This window comes from Epinephelus moara, chromosome 21 (genome assembly GCF_006386435.1).
Source record: "Epinephelus moara isolate mb chromosome 21, YSFRI_EMoa_1.0, whole genome shotgun sequence".
NCBI classification, from domain to species: Eukaryota; Metazoa; Chordata; class Actinopteri; order Perciformes; family Serranidae; genus Epinephelus; species Epinephelus moara.
Window position 1 is genome coordinate 6,095,566 of NC_065526.1, and position 23,034 is coordinate 6,118,599.

The window sequence follows — 23,034 nt, forward strand, 5'->3', positions numbered from 1 at the left end:
GTAATTTGAGATAAAAATGCTCTTTTAGTGCAGCGATGCAAGCTGCAAAAGCAAGGACAAACATGATATCTAGACCTCCGATCATCTGATTGTGGTTTAATATTTTTTGTCATCTCCCTCTCGCAGATACATAAATGACTCTGGGGGGCTATAAAGTGATAAAACTAATTCTGCTTCATCTCTGATGTCTTGATTGATGATCTTGCATAATGGTTTTCCTTCCTTTTAGCTCTGCTTTAATTTACACACTCCGTTTTAGACTCGGGTGACAGCCATTTGTCAAGTGTTCAATCTCAAACTCTTCCATTATTTACAAGAGGTATTATTCAGCATATGGCAACAGTATGCCTTTGGTGTCAGATTGCCCATAAAGAGTGACTTCACTGCCTCTTGAGAGAAATGGCAGCTAATTGGAGCAGCCCTCTCTCTGGTTGAGTGCTATCAGAGGACATGAGGCTCTCACTGGAAGGGAATTTGTTCTTCGCAATCAAAAGAAAATTGTAGCGCACATGGTGCAGAGACATCAAAATAAGCCCGCAAATGCTTCGACATCTGGCAAGCACATAACTTGATTTGGTATTAAATAAATATGTTGTTTGTTTGATGTTCTCCATGTCCTTCACAATCACACTCCGATAACCCAAGACACGCTGACTGTAAATATCTACAAAGATAGCATCTTGTCTTTGATTAAAAAAATCACTCAGTCGACAACTGAGTGCCCCGTCTAATTAATATGATCTCATGACTCTGCCTGAAAGGGTGAACATGAGAGAGACAATGACCAAGTGTCTCCTAGCATGAAATATATTTACTTGGGGAAAAAAAATGTAAATGTGGTGCTTTTGTCAGAAACTAGACTACAGTATGATTATAGAATATATAATGTTCATTAGGTTTTTATCTGTGTTGGATTTTGTGAGTGATTAAAGGGATTAGAGCTGCAACTAAAATGCATTTCATTGTTGGTTAATCTACCAAATATTGTCTCAATCAATAAATCATTTGGTCTCTGAGTTGTCAGGCAATTGTGAAAAGTGCCCATCGTAATGTCGCAGAAAAGGTGATGTTTTCAAATTGGTTATTTTGTCACAGTCATCAGATCAACAGTTTGAAAACTGTTGATCTGATGAAAAAAGTATTAAATTAAAAATGGTTAAACAGAGAAAGGCAGAAACAAACCTCATTGTTAAAGCTGAAACCAGAGAATATTTGGAACTTCTGCTTGATAAATGACTGTGAAAATAATTCTAAATTCTCTGATTGACCAACCGATCACTTGACCGCTTGTTCCAGCTCAAATGGGAATGCCAGCCCTTTCTAAATTGTCAACAAATTATGTTTTACGATGGGTAATCATTTGGAAATGCATGTATTTTTGAACAAACAATAGCATGATGGAAATACCACAAATTACATGCATGTTGTCATTTGGAAAGTTTAAAAACAATGAAAAAAAGAGCCGAGACAATTAGCAGAAAATTATCTGGCACCAATTTAGATAATCGTTAAAGGCCCTGAAAACATATTTTCTTAATCAGTTTCTTGCTATGATCAATGTGGTTCTTCACAAGCACACAGTTTTCTGCCAAAGTTGCAACAGTTTTAATTATTTCACAGAGGAGATTTGTGTTTCTGTTTTTTTCTCTGCGCCATCCTGACTGGTTTGAAGTAGGCGGGGCTAATTTAGAGAATGGTGAGGTCCCGTGTTTTCATGCACCAGTAGGGTTTTAGCAGCATTTGAATGGTTGCTGTCAATGAAATTGGATTCAACAACCCCCACACAGTCCTGACAAAGCAGATAAGCTTAGTTTGATAGTAGTGTTTGTTATACTGGAATTGGTATTAAAGTCTCTTTTTAAACCAAAATATTTCACTCAGGTTCAAAATGTGGATACATATTTGCTTCCTTGGCCTTCAGTGATAATAAATGTAATCATTTCAGCAGCTACCAGCAGCTCTACAGCTGGCTCAGATGGTTGGTCCTCAAAAATGTCTCCACTGTTTGGCGGCCACAGTTGGCCTTGGAGGCTGAAATTTGGCATTGAGGTTGTGTGTGTGTTTTTGTGTTCATGCCAATTGGCTAAAAGGGGCGTGACAATGGGAGTGACAATTGCAAAAAGGTGCATAACGTCCAAATGGATTCACATTTTTGTGGAAAGGCTGGTCATGAGCCAAAGGACAGATGATAAATGGCAAAAAAGGTTGCAACACGTGCATGCATGTTCATGGTCGGTGATATACAATAGATTTGATTTGATTTGATTTGATATTGCGAATTCACACCTGTTTATTTATCATATATTTTATTTTACATTTTTTTATTTTTTTTATTGAACAGAACAGTCAATTTGAAGATGTAACCTTGGGAAACTGGTGGACATTTTGCATGATTTTGTGACATGTATAAATACATGTACTAAATGATTGATCAATAAAATGATTGTCAGATAAGTCGATAATGAAAATAGGACTTTATTGCAAACCCAAAATATTTCTTCGTTTTGTATCTTGCACTTAATATTCCCATTTCCTTGCATCATCTCAGAACTGACTGAATCACTAATGATAATATGTGCCATTAAAAATCATTTGCCAAGACGATAAAAAAACATTAAAACAAAATGCCAAGAGCAAACAAGCTATGGCTGCGAACTGTATGATAATTTATGATGAAGTGTGGGCGGCAGAGGGCTTTGGACTCATGAGTTGGACAATATAAGCGTCTCAGGAGCAGGTTAATCAGGTGATGCAAGCAAGCTGTTACATTCAGATGTATATTAGGGCTCATATCAGCCTGTGGAGAAGCAGACGTTTGCTCAGGTATGGAGAGGTTTAATATTCTCAAACCCAATTACCCTTGCCCTTGTATTGCATTATATGCGTATATTGAATCAACAGAGTCAGCGTATGAATCATCTCACTTCTCCTGAGTCAATAAAAAATCTTCACTGGCACTATATAATATATTTGAAACACTTTTTTTGCAACCTCCTTTTTTAATGGCGAGCTGTTTGTTCGTTTAGGGAAAAATAAAAGTTTTTTAATCAAAGTGTACTTTATATATCGTCTGAAAAAGTGATCCTGTTTTCCACAAGGAAATATACAACCTTGTCTCCTGGAAACGTTTGTGTGTTGCTAAACTGCGTTTTTAATTACGATGTGGTGACAGCATGATCGCTGCCTGGATTATGTTCAGAGACAATGTTTCTTTCATGTAAGGAAACAATTCATTGAGGCACTGTGTGGGCTTTGCAAGGAGGTGCTTTGGGAAGATGGTGGGCGTACAAAGTGCAGGACTACGACACCACAACCTCAGGTTCGTGTCCAGACTCCCTACTTGGGTTTAGACAAAAAAACAAAAAGGCTCTTTAGTTTAATTTTAGGGAGAGATTGTGATTTCGTTTAAATAGTAATAAAATGAGGTAACAAAAGAATAACCTCCCTGTAGCTCATTATTTAGCAGCATTTCTTCATTATGTTAATAGAAAACGTTCTTCGCTCTGTATTACGTTTCCCTGAAAACGTTTTTCCTGTTTCAAATTAGTTATATATGAATATAATTTCTAAGAGACGGGACTGAAATATAGAAAGAAATTTCTTATCATCTCAGGTCCTTTTCTTATTGTTTCCTTGGTGTTATTCCTAACATCCTCATCGCTGTGGGTACAAACAGAAGACTTCATGATCATCTACTGTTGTTAACCGCGCATGTCAGCTGTTACTTCCTGCACCCTGGCAGGCATGTGAATGTGTGGGTGACAGACGCACAATGACTGAAAGAGTGTAAGGTAATTAGCCAGAGCTGCTGCCAGGGGAAAAGGTCATTGAGTAAAATGTCACAACTCAGCCAACACTGTAGGGAGGTTCTGGGTTTATTTATTTTTTTATAGTATGCATCTCAGCAACACTGATCCCTCCCTGCTGTGGCCTCCTGACCAGATGTAGCCAGATATCGGCTTTGTAATAAACTCAGATATTTCACTGGAATGAAAAAGCAAAGATTCCCCTGACTGACTGATTAGTGTGAAACGTGAAATGTGGGCTTTGTCACCGTTCTCTCTCAGGAAATGGAGATATGTGTCTGATGATGGAGTGTCAGATAGCATGATATTGCATTTTCCCAGAAGCACCCAGGGAACGAGAAGACAACACTATAGGGCCTTTCACAACAGCAGACCTCATTGTGAGAGGCTGCTTTTATCTCTAAATACAATCAGGTGGTTGTGGGTAAAAATGTATGATCATTCATACAGCAGAGCAGTATATCTTTGTAGACGCGTACGCACGCACATACACACAAACATTCACTGTGTTGTCCTTTTTTATTCATATTGTCTATTCATACTGTATAAAATTTATAGATTTCCTATCCCTGCTCTCATTTCCTAGTTATCTCCCAGCTCTCTGCAGCAGCTATCCATCTGTGCACAGGCAGTGGTTTTAAGCAGGAACACACCTGAGCAATGGAGCAGACACAAGTGCACTTGCACACGTGCGTGTGCACATTCACACATAGATTTGCTTCGCAGGGTAGGCGTGGATTGAATACAGTGGAATCGCATTATTGCTGATGTATGTTTTTCGCTCGGAGCAGTGCAGTTCTCCTTCCGCACACCAGCTTTATCAAAGTGAGAGAGATGAACTAGGCAGAAAAAAAGCAAAATGCAGACAGGCTTTGTCTTCATTGTTGACATTTAATCAGCCCAGGGTACTGACTCTGTTGGGAGGAAATCACCGCGATGTCAAAGGATGCACCACCACCGCTGCTTGTCTTATTTATGGGCTTAAGTAAAATAAAAATAGCAAGAGATAGATGTGTCGTGTTGGCAGCGTTGCCTTGATTTTGTTTAGGGAAGGAGCAGAAAAGAGGTGGAGTTACAAGTGAAAGCAGCACGAAGCTTTTTATTTCCAGGAATTATGGGCAGCAGTAACTCTAGCAATACCAACAAGCCACAGGACTCCAAACAGTTGCAGTTCCCCCACTGCTAGAGACGATGGGAGTTCAAGGCAAGGACATTTATGACTCCAGCTCTAACAGCTTCACTCTTCTCTCACTCTAGTGCCAACCAGTGAAGATTTCTCGGTCTCGTCATCCATGCCAAAGACCATAGTCGTCACCACCACCGCCGTGTCTACTGTGAAGGGGCAGGGTGACACCACTGTAGCAGGAGCAGATCCAAGAGATGGGAGGGACCCGTTTGAGGACAGCCGTGGCACAGGGACAGCAGAGCCCACCGTCCCTGAGCTGCCACCAACACCCAGGCGCTTCTGTGAGGCGACCAGGAGGAGAGCCATCGACTGGCCCCAGACCCACACTGGAAGCACTGTGGAGAGGCCCTGCCCCAAAGGGACCAGAGGTAGGCCTGCCATCTGTGTGCGAGTGTTTGATTCACAATAATAGCATTTTATAACGTTCTTAAAAATTGTCTTTATATTTTTACTGTATTCTATTAATATTTTTAGTGCTGTATAGAATGTTAATGGATTGCTAGAACCAGAGGTGTGGACTTGAGTCACATGACTTGGACTTGAGTTACAAATTTTATTCTTTTTGACTTGACAAAATCAGAAAGACTTGCCACTCAACTTGGACTTTAGCACCAAAGACTTGTGACTTCACTTGGACTTGAGCCAACACCTGGAAATACGTGACACTTCCCCCAAAGCCCAAAGATTAAAAAGTACATTATTTAAAACTGTGCCCCAAAACAAGTTATTTCCTTCATTTCCTGAATCAACTAACATTAACGCAATTAATTCCCAGCAAGTAAACACTTAATCCGTCAGATCCACTTTGTTTAAACCAATTCGACAGCACCCAGTCAAGTACCAGCGGAGAACTTAAGTTACGTTACCTACTACCTGTAAAAAATCACACCAAAGATAATTTTTGTTTGCGTACAAAAACACGGCAACGTGGTCAACAAAAAAGCTAATTGCAGTATGCAAAGCGTGCGGGCCAAAACTTACAGAGAGATACAGATAAATTAAAGTTTTTAAAAAGCAATTATTAATCTTGTTAAAATGATGTAAAATTTGGAGAAGAGCGCAGGGTTGCGTTTGGCTGTATTCCATCTGTAATATCAAGTATGGATTCAAATTCGTCTGTGCCAAATGTTGGTATCTGAAGGTACATCTGGGAGAGAATGCCGCGTTTAGACAAGAGGCAGAAGTACAGCAAAGCGCCCTGAAGCTGGACACAGAGCTCCGCACAGCTGCCGGGTTCAACTTCAGACAGGAGGCGGAGCACCCTTAAGCTGGGACGATGGGCTTGAAGCTATCGCAAACGCTCCGTCAGCTTCCCACTGAGCCAAAACTATCGCTGATAAACTGCGACAATTTCTACGTTTGGTCCCTTGTCTGTATTATTTTAGTAATAGGCAAGTATCAACTGCTAGACAAGCTGTCAGAGACAAAAGATAAGCTCTATGTGTGATTAGAAAAAGCAGAGGAGCAGAATTGCTCTTCGTCTCCCTCAGCACACCTCCAGCTTGTTTTAAAATTACATTTTTGTTATTACAGAGAAAATAAATACCCAAAAAACATACCATTGGGTACTGTTAAAGAATTATAGTTACTGGAACAGGAACCAGCGGTCCAAATGTGAATGATACCCCAACCCTAATTGTGATTTATTTAGGACTCAAAACTCAACGTAAAGGACTTGGAAGACTTGAGACTTACTCGTGACTTGCAACACAATGACTTAGTCTCACCTCTGGGTAACACTACTATTTCTTTCACTGTGGTCATTTTCAAAAACAGTGCTTTGTCACAAAAAATAATCCATGTAAAATGCACAGGTGTTTCCAAGGTAACAGAAACCCATAAGGTTAACAGTGTTTGATTGTATTCACACATAGGCCTACATGTGCTTCTGTTATTTTTTTCATCTCGTGTCTAACTATTTTTAATCATCTTGATTATTCGCTGCTACTACAACACCGTAGGGGGTAAACAGGGATTTTTTTTTCTCCATTAACAATCAGACATTTCAAATAGAGTCTCAGAATCACACTTTGAGCATACAAATGAACACGAGCAAAGCCTCAAAGATCCTGACAAAAATCCACGATTAAAAAATGGTCCTGTCACTTTGTGCTTATTTAGTTAGGTAATGTGCTATTTCTATCTTTGCCTCCATGTACTGAGTCTGTGACATTTCAGCTAGGGGGCATGTCAAATTTAAAACTATAATATAGCGTGATTAGAGGCTGCCACTTCCCTGAAAATTGGCAACATCGCTCCTGTTTGTGTGTTATTTCGAAACCCATTTCTCTTTGCGATGAGAGCACATGGAGAGAGAAAAATGCTGCTGCCCATTTTCCCCTTAATAGAGCGCAGAAACCAACGAGGATGATGGGCAACATTTAGGAAGTTAGGAAACAGAAAGCGCTACCGATGTCTGTTTATTGACATAATTACATTCAGACAGTATTATTTCTCACTTTTAAAAACTTGTCTGTAAGTGTAGGAAGTCAGCAGCGAGGGGAACATTGTGCTGTTATACCAGATCGGTTGACAATGATACTCACACAGGAATCTCTTGCAAGTTACCTTAACACCTCATCACAGAGACTGACAGATCTGTCAAAATACAAAGCAAGGCTATTGGAGGATGAAAGCGAAAAAGAGACAATGTTTTGACTGTGGGGGTGAAAAGGGAACGAGTCTTTGATTACATACAGTGCTGTTGTCAGTGAGGAGGCATTCATTAGGAGTATTTCTATTTGGACATGGATAGCATAAAAAATGTTTACTATTCTGAAATGTTTACAGGCAATAACAAGCCAGAGTCCATTGTGGTTTTTGTCTGTCAGTTTTGTCCAAGCTATGTAGGAACCTGATAATGTTTTAGTGAGCCTTCTACAGTTTTTGTGTAGACTGTAAAACGCTTGCAGCCTTTCAAACTGTTTGGAAGTGGTTGTTCCTGTCCAACAGTTAGTTTCCTGCACCAGAGAGTCTGTATGAATGAAGGATCAGCAGGAGAAACTGTATCCGAGCAAGGTTTTTGGCCTCCTTCCAACTGTTGTGTTTATTCTGTGGTCCTGCAGGCATTGCCTCCTTCCTCTGCACTGTGGCAGGGACCTGGTGCTCCAAAGGCCCAGACCTCAGCAACTGCACCTCCCACTGGGTGACTCAAGTGGCACAAAAGGTAAAACAGGGATGTGTCAATTACAAAAATATAGCAGCAAACAAGTTACACACCTCAAATCAGACATCTCGTGGCAATGTTTTTTTTGAACCCTTTTTCTCGCTTGGTTTATTTTTCTTATTCTAGCAAGAGGACTGGTCAAGGGTAAATATCATGAAAATACTTTTTTTTCCCAAGCTAAAATACAGTGTGGTAGCAGAGAGAAATTAGCTAGCAGGAGTAAATGCCAAGCTCTGCAGTCAGTTACTGAGAATCAAAGAGCCAGAGCTTCTTTCTTCACTGACTCCTCTGCTTTGATGTTCAACAGTCATGCAGGTAGAAAATCTAATGGAGACACTCAGATAACGGTTACTGAACGGACCGTAATGCACAAACACACAACATATCGCATTCAAAGGAAGAGTTTCTCTTGACCTGAAAAATACCTCGCACTTGCAGAAGGTTCAGAGATGGTTTCTGGGTGCTGTCAGCAGGCATTTTGGGAAATGTAGACGTGACTAACTGAAGAACTGTGCCCCAATTTCATACTACACTTATAATGATGTGCAGGTCTTTGAAAAGTCTGAAAAACTCTAAGTACACTAAAGAGACAGGCAGTAAATCAGCTTGATGTTCGAAGCTGCTCACAGATGCAAAACATTCAGACAAATTACAGATGGGGATGATTCGGCTTGGAATCAAATTTATGCTGCATCCATGTTGGCATAATAGGAAGAATGGGAATACCTCACATTATTCCAATTTAGGAATGCTCAGTTATTATTCCAGGATGGTTACTAGCCTCGTTGTGACTCAAGGGAAATAGGATGCTCAGTCATTACTACATTATGCAAATTAACAAGTGAAACCAAATGCGAAAAATGTATAATTGGCAGAATTGATTGTATTAGTATTGATGTAGAGTTTTATTTAGATGTTATTGCAAACGATGGGGGTTTGCACAGTAGGCAAAATCACTGTCCATGTGGGTGGTCTTTTTATTCTTTCTCTGTGCAATCCACAAACACGTTCAAACTACATAGCACTGTGTAGAAGTCCACTCTGTTTAGAAATGATTAAAATGAATACCTCTTCGATTGTACCACAGAGCAACTTTGTTGATGTTTCACATTAAAATAAATCAAATCGGTGTATCCAGTCATTAAAATAATCCAGTTAATTAATACAGTACCAGTTAATATACCCTATATGCTTCCAAACCCTCGATAACCAGCTACATTATCACTTAGTGAACGTCATTATGCACACAGTGAAGCTGGCGCAACCACGTGCTACAAAGATGGAGTCTCAGTAAGGGCCGGGTGATATGGACAAAAATTCATATCTCAGTATTTTCAGGCTGACTGGCGATACATGATATATATTTTCTCTGAAATGGACTACATGTTCAGTTGCAAGTCAAAGCCACGTTTGAGATGTCTCAAGCACTTTTATAAAAACAGACTGTGATCAAAATAAAATGTAGCCCAAAAATTTGTTCCTTGTTTGAAAATATACAGCTGCACAACATGTAAATGAAAAAATACATAAAATAAATAGCTGGGCTGTACATTAATGTTTTTGCACATAGCACTGAAGCTACAGAGGCCTTGTAGACCATTGTAGTCTGAAACAATTAAAAATCTTTGTGGGGGGAGTTTAAAAGTCGTTTTCTATGGCCAGATTAATCTAGTGCTGGAAAATGATTTCAGTATTTTTATTCATTTGTGCTATTAATCTTATTAGTGCACAGAGCATCAACAGAGAAGCCGAAGGAGGGAAGGAGCGAGACACACTTCATCTGCATTATATATGTCTTTTATGAAGTGTCTGTGTTGTCGCTGCATTTTTAATCAGATCTGTTGCCTGCATCCAGGCGCTGTTTCAATGTTACAAAATAGGCTACAACAACTAAGAAGAACAGCAATGCGCTATGATCCACCTCACACACAAACTAGCAGCGCAGCGCTGGATTGCACGTGTGCTGCGGTAATTTCATCTCACAGACTGATTTAGCGTCGCACGTGCAACATGGTGCGATGTGGGGCGGAGCTGTGCTGACAGCGTAAGAGTGAAGAGATGCACACTGGTACGCGTAATGTAACACAACTTGACCCTATATCGATATAAACGGTGTTGTTTAAATTTATAACTTGCTTGAAAATATATTGATATATCGTACATAGTCGATATATCGTCCAGCCTTGGTCTAAGTGCCGGTGGTCCAACTGGTAGAGTGTGCAGCCCATGTAGGTTGAGTCCTTGGCAGTGGGCTGGGTTTGAGTACCAGCCTATGGCCCTTCGCTGTATGATGTCCCCCTTCTCCGTCCCCCATTTCATGTCTATTTGTCCTAGCTAAGAAAGGCAAAAAAGCTAAAAAGAATCTTAAGAAATGAATTAATTGTCAGGGTCTAAACATATGATGAGACATACTGGTTTTGAACTGCCAGTGGGAAGAATGAACATGTGTCCATTCTTGATAAAAAGCTGATTTCGCTGTCGACGTTTCTCTCCTTAGAACACGGCATAGATTAGGTTGGTTGTGTAGCATCACATGAGATGCGAGATGATTTAACACAATTGGTCTGTGAGTTTCCTGAATTAATAATTGTCAATAATTTGTTGGTTATAGGCCTGGACCCTAGGGATGGAGAGGGACGGCAGGTTAACAAGGGGGAAACATTTTGGTCATTTTGCTAACAAGGGGGTTGACATCCCCTCTTGCTCCTCCTCAGATCGCCCACTTGTTGTGCAGCCATTATGCTGCCATTTTGTCGGCACTTGTCTAGTTATTTTCACCAAGTGGGAGATATCACAGCTGTCAGAAAATTCTAGTATATCTGACTCGGAATTACACCTTGAAATCTGAGTGGTATGCAAGTCGAGTGGTATGCAAGTTGTTCCCACTCAGTCACTGGTAATTATGGCCTGTATGATATGACATGAACGCTGCATTAGCTTTCTCTTTGAGAAGTTTAATTGGCAGTGGAAATCCAAAGTCACATTTTGATTGATGTGCGTGCATGTTGTGCTTCATTTCCTCATGGTACGAAATGGAAAAGTAAATTGATTTCTTGTATACCAACTGCAAAAGCATCATACCATGAAGATTCGTGTATAGTATATATTGTATAAAATTAGTATGAAATTGGGTCACAGCTCTGTTAAGGCTGTTTGGAGGAGGGTGGGTGCGCCAAAAAAGTAGAGCACTTTTTTTTTTTTACAAAACAAGTGCTGCAAAACACTGATCGCAGATGAGAACACACACACTGACAGCTCATCATTACTGGTGTTTTTTTCCTTCTCTTCATCTTGTGTGTTACAGTTATGCTGTTTTGTTCCCTGCTAAACATGCAATCCCTGTGTTTACATTCATTATGCACACAATGATGCTTTTCCTTCTGAATAAGCAATGTTGCAATGGATTATGAATCTGAGGTGTATGTGGGAGAAATCATTTCAGCTCGCAAAAACCATCTCAGGCTTGCTTCCCTGACACCCCCGTTTTCCTCGATGCTGTTTTTAGATCCGAAGTGGCGAAAATGCTGCAAATTTAGCCAACGAGCTGGCACGCCACACACAGGGCCCCGTGTTTGCCGGAGACGTCAGCTCCTCTGTGCGCCTGATGGAGCAGCTCGTGGATATCCTGGATGCTCAGCTGCAGGAGCTCAGACCCAGCGAGAAGGACTCAGCTGGACGCAGCTTCAACAAGGTACTGTGAAATTCCAGTCTAGCCCTAAACTTTGTCCCCCTTTTGCCCCAACTCTGTCAGCATGACTCAGGAAATTCATTAGCGGGACACCTACCAACACACGCAGTCGCAGACTTGCACTCACACACATTTATGGACACACACGTTTCAGGTGAGGGGGCTTGGGAGGCAGGTCAGGCCCTGAGGGGAAGCTCATTCCTCTACAGCTCCCTGGTAATTACCGGCTTTGGAAACACAGGCTCACCTGGCAGTTCTACCTTAAAGGAGCTAATGGCCATGAGCCCCCCACCAACACAAAGAATAACTCTTCATTGCTGACAAGTGTGGAACTGCTCTCTCCCAGAGCTTGTGCAGGCACTCGTCAAGAAAAGAGTAGGCCCAAGACGTACCTACTTCTCTCAGCTGCAGGCAGTCCCATGGAGAGATGAGTGACAGTTTGAAAAATTACATTGTTATTCAGACTTTCTAGACAGCAGTTGTGCTGTAAACAAGGTTATTTTCACCAAAATGACGCCCGTTGTTTGTGCCTTTATGTTCAAGACAGCTACATTGCTATTACACATTTGAAGATAAGAGCTTACAGGTTTCTCACCGGGTTGTACATTTCAACAACAACAGCATGGGATGGCTGATGACAAGCAACAATGACAGAAGTTAAAGGACCGTACTGGTGGTTTTGTACGTTTTATTGTCTTTACTAGAAATCACATACACATGATGGGTATTCAAGGATCTGAAACACTGGTATGGTCCCGTGAAGCCCCTTTCCCACTGGACAAAAAACTCACAAACACCTACTAACATCTGGCTTTTGTAGTTAGTGGGAAAGGGTACAAATGCATTCAGGGGACAAATGACTCTGCAGTAGTCACAGGTTTTTATTGGCTCCAGCTCCAATCGGCGCTGATGAGCAGTGATGGAAACATGACACCCGGGTGGATGTGCTAATTTTTGCCCCTCTTTCCACACAATGCTATGTCTCAGCCACAAATACCAACTGTCTCTGTCCAAGCAGGGCTCGAACATTGTTCCAAATGTGTCGGTGCCGAGTTGAACTAAATAAGTGACAGATTTTTTAAAAAGTAACCACTGTAACATTTTTCACTGGCTTCGAAGCTGAAACCCAGAAAGAAAAATCAAAAAGGCAAACTCATCTACTGTCAGTAGGAGAGGAGTCTATCGCCTATTTTTAACTGTTTTTTTAAAAACCTGGATATACGAAGTAATTGCGGTGGGAAAAGGTTATTAGTGTCATGCAGCTCTTTTCCACAGATCAAAAGCTGTTTTTAAACATAGTTTCACAATACTGCAGCAAAGAGGATCCGTCACAGAGTGCTGCAGGAATGAGCTTTAACACCCAGGATTCAGGTAGCATTTTAGCACTCCCAGGTCCCTCGTCTTGAAGTCAGTGGATTTCTTGAATGGGTTTTGGTGAGATGCCTGAGATAATGTCTGTGATTAACACAAGCTCAAGAGACTTTGACATTTGGCTTTACCACATGAATTACATCAGCATCCTACTTGTAAATTTTGCTTTTAGATCTCTTAAAAAGGTGGTTGCTAACAAGTGGCTGAATGAGACTACAGAACGTCATCACGCTGAACATGGCTTCACAGCTATGTCGTGGTGGCGACGTTAAGTTATGGGATGGTAGTGTTGTTTGTTGAGTGCTTTTTACTTATGGTGATTGCATTTATGCTTCTAAAACCATAAAAGTGGTGATGTGTAAGTATCACAGAGTTTCCGAAATCCAAAACCCAGTGGAAAAATACCATTGGCTTTTTGTTGAGGGAACCAGTGTGATGCTAGCTTCCGTGTAAAGCCCAGTTCACATTACACGATTTTCACCCTGATTTTGCGTCGCAGAGACTATTGTAATCTTTTGAGTGTTCATACCTGGCGATGTGTGTTTCTGTCAGCGGGAGTCTCGCCAACTGCGTTACGACCTGTGTGTGCACACCACAAGATTTCTCCGCCGAGCCCTTGCCGACAGAGCCCCAGATAACGCGGTGATGTCACCAAACTACGTTTTTTAACTTGGAGACGACACGTCGTAAAGGCATGGATATTCTTCCTAGTGTTGAATCAGATCTGCCTCCAGGGCCTGGGTCCAAACACAACGTGCTCCCCGTGATCCTGTGGATGCCGCCATTGTGGTTGTTGCTAGCCAGCTTGTCAGTGTTGCCAGATCTTGGGAGAGAAACAAGCAACCAGGGCTATGGAAACAAACCCAAAAGAAGTGACTATCATGCGTTTAAGTAACTTATGAGACGGGTATATACAGAGAAAGGTGACGTTTAGAGAGCAAGCCCAAATAAGCAACTCCACTTTAGAAACAAGCCAAAGTCGCAGCTAATAAGCAGACCTGGCAACCCTGCTGCTTGTCCTCCTCACATTTCTTCCGTCCTCCTGCGTGCTGATGTGGGACGTATCCCGCCTCTCATTGGCTGATGCTCTTTGTCAGTCGTGTCAGACATCTCCAGTTTTCTAGCATGCCAGATATCCAGTCCCCGTGACAGACGAGGGGGCGACTTGCTCGTAGGCTTGTTCACACATGAGGACTCGTCGTGGCAGACTATCTGCCGACTCACCTCCGACCCAAGGTGGCTCTCAAGATCCTCTGCGATGCCAAAATCACGGTGAAAATTGTGTAATGTGAACTAGGCTTAACACAGACGTCCATTCGGCACCACTTGCCAGCTCACAACAGAACAGCTCCCCATTCTGTGTTCGTGCTTTTTATACAGACTGCCGAGGCGGAATAATGGCGCAACATTCCCGCCTTGAACAGGCTGTAAAAGCAGCTAACAAGTGGTAAATCTTGGTGTCCATGGCAGCAATCTTGTCTTAGTTGAAAAAACATTTTCCTGTGTGTGTTTGTAAGAGGTGTTAATGATGTCGAGGTTGTAGTCTGAACATTTCATCTCTTTGGTTTACAGTTACGTGTGAGAGCTACTGTTTGTGATTTTTTTGTGGTTTGACTCAATTAGCTTGGAGAAGGCGACTTATTTAATGCCAAGATACCAACAAAGGGTATTAAAAAAAGAGCAAGTACTATATTTTTCTCTCCATGCCGTGAAATACAAATGATCTCATCCCACATTATTTATCTTCTCAATGTATTTTAAAGCATCACTAATGGAGAGCTTCAGAATCTGGTCTCAGCATTTTCCCCTCGCCACACTACTGTGCATTTCTCATCTCCTCCCCTCACTATTTTGTGATCCATACTCATATTTAGTATTCCCCTGAAAAGCATTTAGAGCTGTCGGATCATTTCAAGGTTGTAGTTTATGGACCTGTGCCTTTTCCTCTTTTCATTAATACCGTAATTTATGGTAAGTGACATGATTCAATGCTTCCTGTGTTCTTACCGCCTCTTTCTACAATCTGTCTCTTTTGCTTGATCCTCTTGTTGTGTGGAAAAGCTTCAAAAAAGAGAGAGGACATGCAGGGTGTACATGAAGGTATAACTACTACTGTAGGCTTTCCATGTTGCTTTTGTACCCTGATCCCTAACACCTGACCAGCAGCATGCAGCACTGTCATGTCCTTGATTGTCTTGTTACAGTATGTGCCTGGTGAGCTGCTTGTACACGATGTGGCTGCTTCCTCATCTGACTTGGCTGTCTGTTCTCCCGTCATTCTGTCCATCTGAGGATGCCACTGTCAATATCACTCCGTCTTTGTCCTGTTTCCCCTCCTCTGTGTGCTATCACTTGTACATCTTTTCCTTCCTTTTTCTCCATCCTCCTTTTCTTCCTCCCCCCTACGCTCTTTTTCTCTCTCCGTCTCTCTTGTCGGCTCTTCATACGTTGTGTGAATAATTGCCTTCCCACGGTCGTAATTGCACCTCCCTGTCAGCCAGAAGTGTGATCAAAGTGGCAGTGTGCTCAATTTTCACTTGCTTACATTGTACAATTTCTATTCTCCCTTGTCCCCTTAGCAAAAAAAAAAACCTCTCCTCTCGCGCTGCAGTCGTGTTTTATCTGTGAGATTAATTTCTGAGCCCATTAATATGTTTGTGTTCCATTCTGATTTTTCAGTCTGTCCCCCAGACATTTTACTTCTCCTCTGCCGTGCTGAGTATATTTCCTCGGGTAGGTTCTGTTCAAAGACAAGGGCATGGTGTAAACACTGGGGAGGAGATGCCTTGCATGGCATAATACAAATGAACAGATTTTGTATTTTTCCGTGACTCAGGGGGGCCTCTCCATAAGTTGAGTTGTTTTCACTTGAGGTCTCATTTTACTGAGAGGAAAGGGCGATTCATTTCCCAAAGCTGATTTAGAAATGTCTCTTTAGCCGTGCGAGCGGCATAACTCTATGGATGGTCATCTCTACCAGGACACCACTTTGGTCCAAACTGGAATGGATTGCTGTGACATTTTGCACAGACATTCATGGTGCCCAGAGGATGTATTTTAATGACTTTGGTGATCCCCTGACTTTTCCTCTAGCGCCACTACGAGTTTGACATTTGTAGCATGAAACAAGTGCTCCACTGATTTATCATCGCACTCCTTTAATATTGTCAGACTCACGATGGACAGTTGTAAAAAATCATCATTTTTTATTGGTAGATGCTAAAATGTACCCACCGAACGATAGTGTTTCACCAAATCCCGCCCTGCTATGCTGCGATTGGCTCGTACTAACCCTAACCACCTTCAACCTTGACACGCCAATCACAGCACGTAGTCACAACACGGGCGGGACTAAGCAAAACACTCCATTTCGCTTTGATTTCACTTACGGAGATGTGTGAAATCAGCAAAGTTGTTTATTTTTGTTGTCACTTTCAGCCCTAAATATAACGTTTAAAGATACATGATTAAACACGGCACTGTGTATATAATATACCATGTAGCTTTGCTAGCATCTTTGATACACCAAAGCTAAGCAATGTAGGCCTACTGCTGTGGACAGGGGCTGCAGCAAAACATGTTAATTGTCTAGAAAAGACCCACATAAAAAGTCTATATCAGTTTGAGTATACACTATATTTGGATTTTTTTCATTGCAAGTAGTAGACCAACAACTCCTGTGTTCTGTGAAGTAAAATTACTGCTTTTGTCAATGGAGTCTGGTGGCTTTTAGATAATTTAATTTCCCTGTTGAAAAGGCTGAGCAGTGAAATTATTCTAAATATAGCATACACTGATTTTTTAAGGTAGGCCTTTTTTTGGGTGCCTAAAAATAACTAGTTTAGGCAAATTTGCTTAGCCCCGTTAAATTTTTACTTGCGTGACATGAGGGTTTTTTACCAGGAAATTATTGTATCCTTCTTCCTTGTCAAAACCTGGTGCTTACATTGCCCACAATGCAACTCAGCTGCCAACATTTAAGGCGGAGATGTGGGTGTGTTAAGCAAGTAGCAGCTCATGTAGCCTGGGCCTGTTAGCCTAAAGCAGAAATGAAGAGCGGGCAATCTGTTGAGATCACTTCGTTTGTACTAAACACCTGCAGATCTTTACCATTTTCAAACTTGTAGTCCTTATCCCTCGCTGACTCTGACTTAAGTGATGTCACTTGAGGTAGTTTATGAACATTTGTCCCACTGTAAGACCTGTAAGACCTTCCTTAAGACCTGTAAACAAACTTTGACATGTAAAATAGCTGAAATATCTCAATAACTGTTGGATGGACTTCCATAAAATGTGGTGCAGACATTCACGTCCCCCTCAGGATGAGTCGTAATAACTTTCATGATCCCTTAACTTCTCATCCAGCACCATCATTAGGTTAACATTTTAATTCGTCCAAACTGCAAATGCCTTCCCATCAGCCTCAGCTGTACCTTCTGTTTGGCGCTAATCAGCCAATGTTAGCATGCTAACACACTACACAGAGATGGTGATTGTAATCGTGATGCTGATGTTAGCATCTCCTCACAGAACTGCCAGCAAGGCTGCTAGCTTTGTGTCACCGTTCACCCCTGCTACTGCTCCTGGAATTTTGTTCGCTGGCCCGTTCGCCGAGCTCATATCATTGCTCCAGCTATAGCAAGCTATGGGGGCACTTCTTGTAACACCCCTGTGATTTGTAAAGTGACCTCCACCCAGGCGAAAATTAAAGAGGATTCAGTCCGAACACGGATTCTTTCTGTGCTACACAAATTAGAGACAGCCGACGTTTTATTCCCCTTTTGGATTTCATGGGTCCTTTGAGGCTGGCTCACCAGGGGGGGGGAGACCATTTAGTGTCTGTCTGGTTGTAATGGCTCCGACCCTGTAATGGCCACTGCTCTCTCTCCTGCACACACACACACACACACACACACACACACACACACACACACACTCGCACACACACACACACACAAGACTTAACTCCCATCATAGTCACAGCTCACAAGCTTCCAGTTGCCTGCAAGGTCAGGGCCACAGAGATTGATTTCTGCGCTCAGGCCGAGATATAAAGACATGCTGAGAGCCCTGTGTCTGGATACAGTCATCATTGCTGTGGTTAATATGAGCTCAGTGGTTAAATGTTGCGGTTAATCATATATTGGTGCAGACTTCGGTTGATCCCCTTTCTTGTTATTCCAGGCAAACAGATAATCCTGTCTGTGGTCAATTAGTGTTTTGGATAATCACAGCTGTGACTAATTGGTACAGTGAGCAAGGGCTTGTTGTGGTTAATTACCGTTATTGTGGCGGGTCTTGCTGTGGTTAATGGCACCTATGGTTAAATTGTCACTCTGATTTATCACACTAAGGGTTGAGCTAGATTCTGAGTCTTGGTACAACTGTCGGTGTTAGGTGGGGTTTTAAAAATGTAGCCACATTGTGACTGGCTGAGTCAGGGAGGAGTCATGAACTCACCCTGCCAGGGTCAAAGGAAACTCTTGTTTTATCAACATATGATACTTGTGTGGGTTTTGTGGAATGTTTTGCTTACTTACTGCTTATCAGAAAGCAGGAAATGAAAGGATTACCATTGAAAACAAGCAGAAATGTTCCCCCGTCTTGACTCGAACTGCCACCCTGGACATGGATTTTATGATAATGCCCACTTTTCCTCCAGCAGAGTTGTGTTCAAGGCCATTATGGGCAGATCCCGTTAGGGAAATAAGACCATTGTTCATGGTGGTAATTGTTCTTTTGGAAAATAACTGCTTAAAACCAGGCAATTGAGAATGCAGCATTGTAGACAGCTTCATCCAGGGAAGGGAGAAAACATTTGGTTTGCATTTCCTCTTCCCCTAAAGCATTTTTACATTATTCAAAAAATGAAACTTATCCAGAAGAGGCTTCCTCAGATAAGGCCTATTTTTCGTAAACAGAATATTAAATAAAACATACTGCATTTTTTATCATCATTATTATTTTAGTTACCCTTGACTTTCTTGAACCCTCATGTCTTCAGTCCGAGTGATCTTGATTTTTCAGTGTCAGTCGTTGTTGCTGCTGTCACTGTTGGCCATGCATGCCCTTTTTATCATTTGCTGCCCCCCACCCCCCCCCGCTCTTTGTTATTAAACTGAAGTTATGATGGGAGAAAACAGCAAGCTGACATTTCACTTGTCTCCATGGATACAGGCAATTGTGGACACTGTTGACAACCTCCTGAGGCCGGAAGCTCTGAAATCCTGGAAAGACATGAATTCCACGGAACAAACGCATGCCGCCACAATGCTACTGGATACCCTGGAGGAAGGGGCGTTTGTCCTTGCGGAAAACCTGATCGAGCCGGCAATCGTAAAAGTGCCCGCAGAGAATATCAGTAAGTCCCTCTCCGATAAGTAAAAAACAGACATGCACACATCTGTCAGTCACAATTTAGGATGCTTTTTTGGCTGTACAGCACCTTTCAGTAAAAGTATTTCAAACTTAGTGGTAAAATTGTCTCCAGGGTGATTTTTTTTAGCTATTCCCCAAGGAGAATATGATTTTAAAAACGGCCAGATCCTGTTGATGTCACAATAAAAGATTTGTCTAAAGAAAAATAAGAAGCTGTGTCCTCACACAGAGTTTATTAGCAACATGATCTTATTCATTTATGTCAGCTTGGTGCAGTGAACTGTCATATTTCTACTCACAGGTCTTTGTTACTATGGTTATGGTCTCCCACTCACCCTTTTTGTCTTATACCTCATTGATTTTTAATCTTTTCCTTGCATAGTAAAGTCACCTCATTGAATGTGTGCTGCAAGATGAACTGTCCAGACCTCTGGGGGAAAACAAAGAAACCAACTGGCATTGTTCCATTCACACAGCACTCTATCTGTTCTCTCCGAGCCTTTCCCATTAAGTGGTAGTTAGCTAAGCTGATAAGGACTAGTTGCGCCGTCTCTACCAAAAGCACTGATTAATACATTGTGTAATATGCTGTATATTGGCTACTTAATCACTGCATTCAGGCAGTTTTCATGAGCTTGTCAAGCTTTCGCTTATCTGCGCATTAGAGATAATATTCCAGCTGAGAAACATAAAAACAGCCATATGAAGACAGAGAGACACAACCTCGGAGAACAGCTTACCTGACCTCCCTTGAAGAGTTGGCAAAAATGTGAAAATGATTGTTGCTCCTAATTAGCAGTTTGTGGAAGCCAAAACGGCACCTCCAGGCGAGCAACAAGGGCAAGACGAGGGAAAGGGGAGGGGGAGCAAAGAGAGAGCTAGAAACTAAACAGAGGGGGGAGTGCAACAAGAGAACAATTCCTCATCTCCGTCTGTCAGAAGCCATCTATCTGAGGAAGTGAGGCCGTTTCTGATGGGAGGGAGTGTGCTGATACGTGTGTCCTCCTGACCCTTCAGTAATTTCACACATCAAAGGGAGCACCACCCGGCAGCTGGCATACCGGAGAGAAGGGCTGCTGGAATTTGGAGGATTTTCAGAGATTTGCTCGTCGAGCCCAGAGTTATCTGAACCCACAGGGGAGAGAAAAAGTAAAAGTAAAAGCTCAATGATATTTTTGATCCTATGAATATTTGACATTCATGCTGCAGTAGGCTGCGTGCTTGCATTTGCTCATCCTCTATCACCGCCCTTGTTGTTATTTTTTCTTTTGCTCTTGCCTCGGAGGCTTTCACAATGCCAACCAACAGCTTAGTGATATGGTTTTTTAAGTAAATGACACTCTGCGGGGTCTTGCCAATAAGATTAGATTCCTTTACTGGCACAATGAACCTCGAGTCTTTACACATACCCTGCTGGGCCTTAACCGTAGAGCTCTATTAGACACCACGTACTGCCTCTGAGATGTTGCCAATGAGTAATACATCTTTCTCATTCTATCTCCCGCTCACTCCTCTCACCTCCTACTGTCTCTCAGTGTTGGATGTGTACGTGTTAAGCACTGACGGTCAGGTGCAGGACTTCAGGTTTCCTCAGACAAGCAAAGGTGGAGCATCTCTGCAGCTTTCCTCCAACACTGTCAAAGTCAACAGCAAAAATGGTGAGTTAAATACATTTGCTGCAGAAACATTGCACCATGGTTAAGCAGTTGACTGGTGATATGAAAAATGTTAAGTTAGTTGTCTTCAGTACAATAAGGATGAAGGCAGTTACATCTGATATTTTTAAAGTTTGGGAAATTTGCATTCTTACTGAAAACATTGATACCACTTTCATATCTGTACATTAACGGTAAAACTAAATGCATGAGGTGGTCAGTTAGCCTAGCATAAAGGTTGTAAGCGAGTAAACAGCTAGCCTGGCTCTGCCCAGAGTTTAAATATACGCAAATTAACAGGATGTATTTTGTTTTCTGGATCTCTGTGCACATAAAGTAACTTAAAAATAGCATGATGTGGTTTTAAGGTGTAACTGTTTTTTGGTCATTGGTCAAATTGTCAAACTATTCCTTTACTAGCATATGATATCTCAGACAAAAGTTACATGATCCTGGATGTGAGAGACGAAACTGACTACTGCTAGCTGCTAATGTTAGCTTAGCTCTGATGCTAACCCGCAATACAAATTAGTCCCAGGAGGAAAACGACTCAGCTTTTTCGAAATTTTCATTTAATTTTCGTTTGCTATTTCATCATTAAATTGACATCAGAGATTTTTTAGGCAGGAAATTGACTCTGTGATCTTGAATATTGGCAGTTTGATGAATGTTTTCAGAGTTAAGAAGCTCCACCACCATTGAAACACTATTAAAAAAGAGCTGTTTCATATTGTACCTTGCTATTGTTGGTCATTTTTTCATTTTGCGCTACATTTTACAGGTTTCTGTTAATGTTATAATGGACATTTGTGTTGTGATATTTAAACCAACTATCAGTCAACAGGAAACTAAAAGCCTCTTATCTACAAGACGGGTCTCTTGAGAGCTAACTGTCTTGTTGGCTGGCTAACAACCCCCAAAGGTGCTAGCTTGGTGTCGCACCAGTTTATGGAACCTTTCAACTTTGAAAACATTTATAAAACTGCCAATAATGATGAAATAATGTACGAAAATTGTAAGAAACTTAACGCTGTTCAGACTGGGTACCCTATCTTCAGACAAGTGCCGGAGCTAAGTTCGTAGCACCGGTTAGCATCATAGCGAGGCCAAAGTTAGTGTTTCGCTAATGGCTGGAAGAGTATAGCAAATCAGAGACGGAGTAGGGGCAGGTCTTCCTGCAAGGCATATTGGATAGCTGCGTCCAGTAAGTCAGTTAAGTCTCTCTCAGTCCTCCTGGATTAATTGGGAACAACAGTTTTTGTGGCTTAGAATTAAGATCACAATTTTCACTCAGGATTCTGGCACGTAATGAGACCATTAAAGGAATAGTTTGACATTTTAAGAATCCCCCTCTGCATCTAACTCGAGAAAGTAAATGAGCAATATTCCCAAAATGTAAAACCTTTCTTTTTGGGTTTGTTACTCTCATAGTATCAGTAAATGAATTCATTTCTTTTCACTGACTATATCATTTGTAATTGTTTTGTTTATGCTCCCTCGGTATGTCTGATGATTTTATTATTGCCTGTTCCAGGTGTGGCCAAGCTGGTATTTGTGCTCTACAAACACCTGGGTCAGTTCCTCAGCACTGAGAATGCCACACTGAGGGGAATGGGGGACCTGAACAAGCGCAACCTCTCACTCACCGTCAACTCCCACATCCTGTCAGCTTCTATCACCAAGGAGTCCAGCCGTGTGTTCGTCGCCGACCCCGTGATCTTCACACTGGAGCACCTGGATGTAAGCCTCCTCCTGAGACTGACCCAGACCACACTATAGAGCCG

The 23,034-nt window shown here is 41.8% G+C and overlaps 1 protein-coding gene across 5 annotated transcripts in view; it reads left to right on the forward strand.

Annotated features, from left to right (window-relative positions):
• LOC126409092 (adhesion G protein-coupled receptor L2-like) overlaps positions 1-23,034 on the forward strand; it is a 115,791-nt gene that overhangs the window by 68,796 nt on the left and 23,961 nt on the right. For all 5 annotated transcript variants that reach the window (XM_050075003.1, XM_050075006.1, XM_050075007.1 and 2 more), the window contains exons 6-11: positions 5,064-5,360; positions 8,058-8,158; positions 11,664-11,849; positions 19,395-19,578; positions 21,131-21,253; positions 22,785-22,990. In XM_050075003.1, the coding sequence (XP_049930960.1) occupies positions 5,064-5,360; positions 8,058-8,158; positions 11,664-11,849; positions 19,395-19,578; positions 21,131-21,253; positions 22,785-22,990 (1,097 nt within the window). The remainder of the gene's footprint in view (positions 1-5,063; positions 5,361-8,057; positions 8,159-11,663; positions 11,850-19,394; positions 19,579-21,130; positions 21,254-22,784; positions 22,991-23,034) is intronic.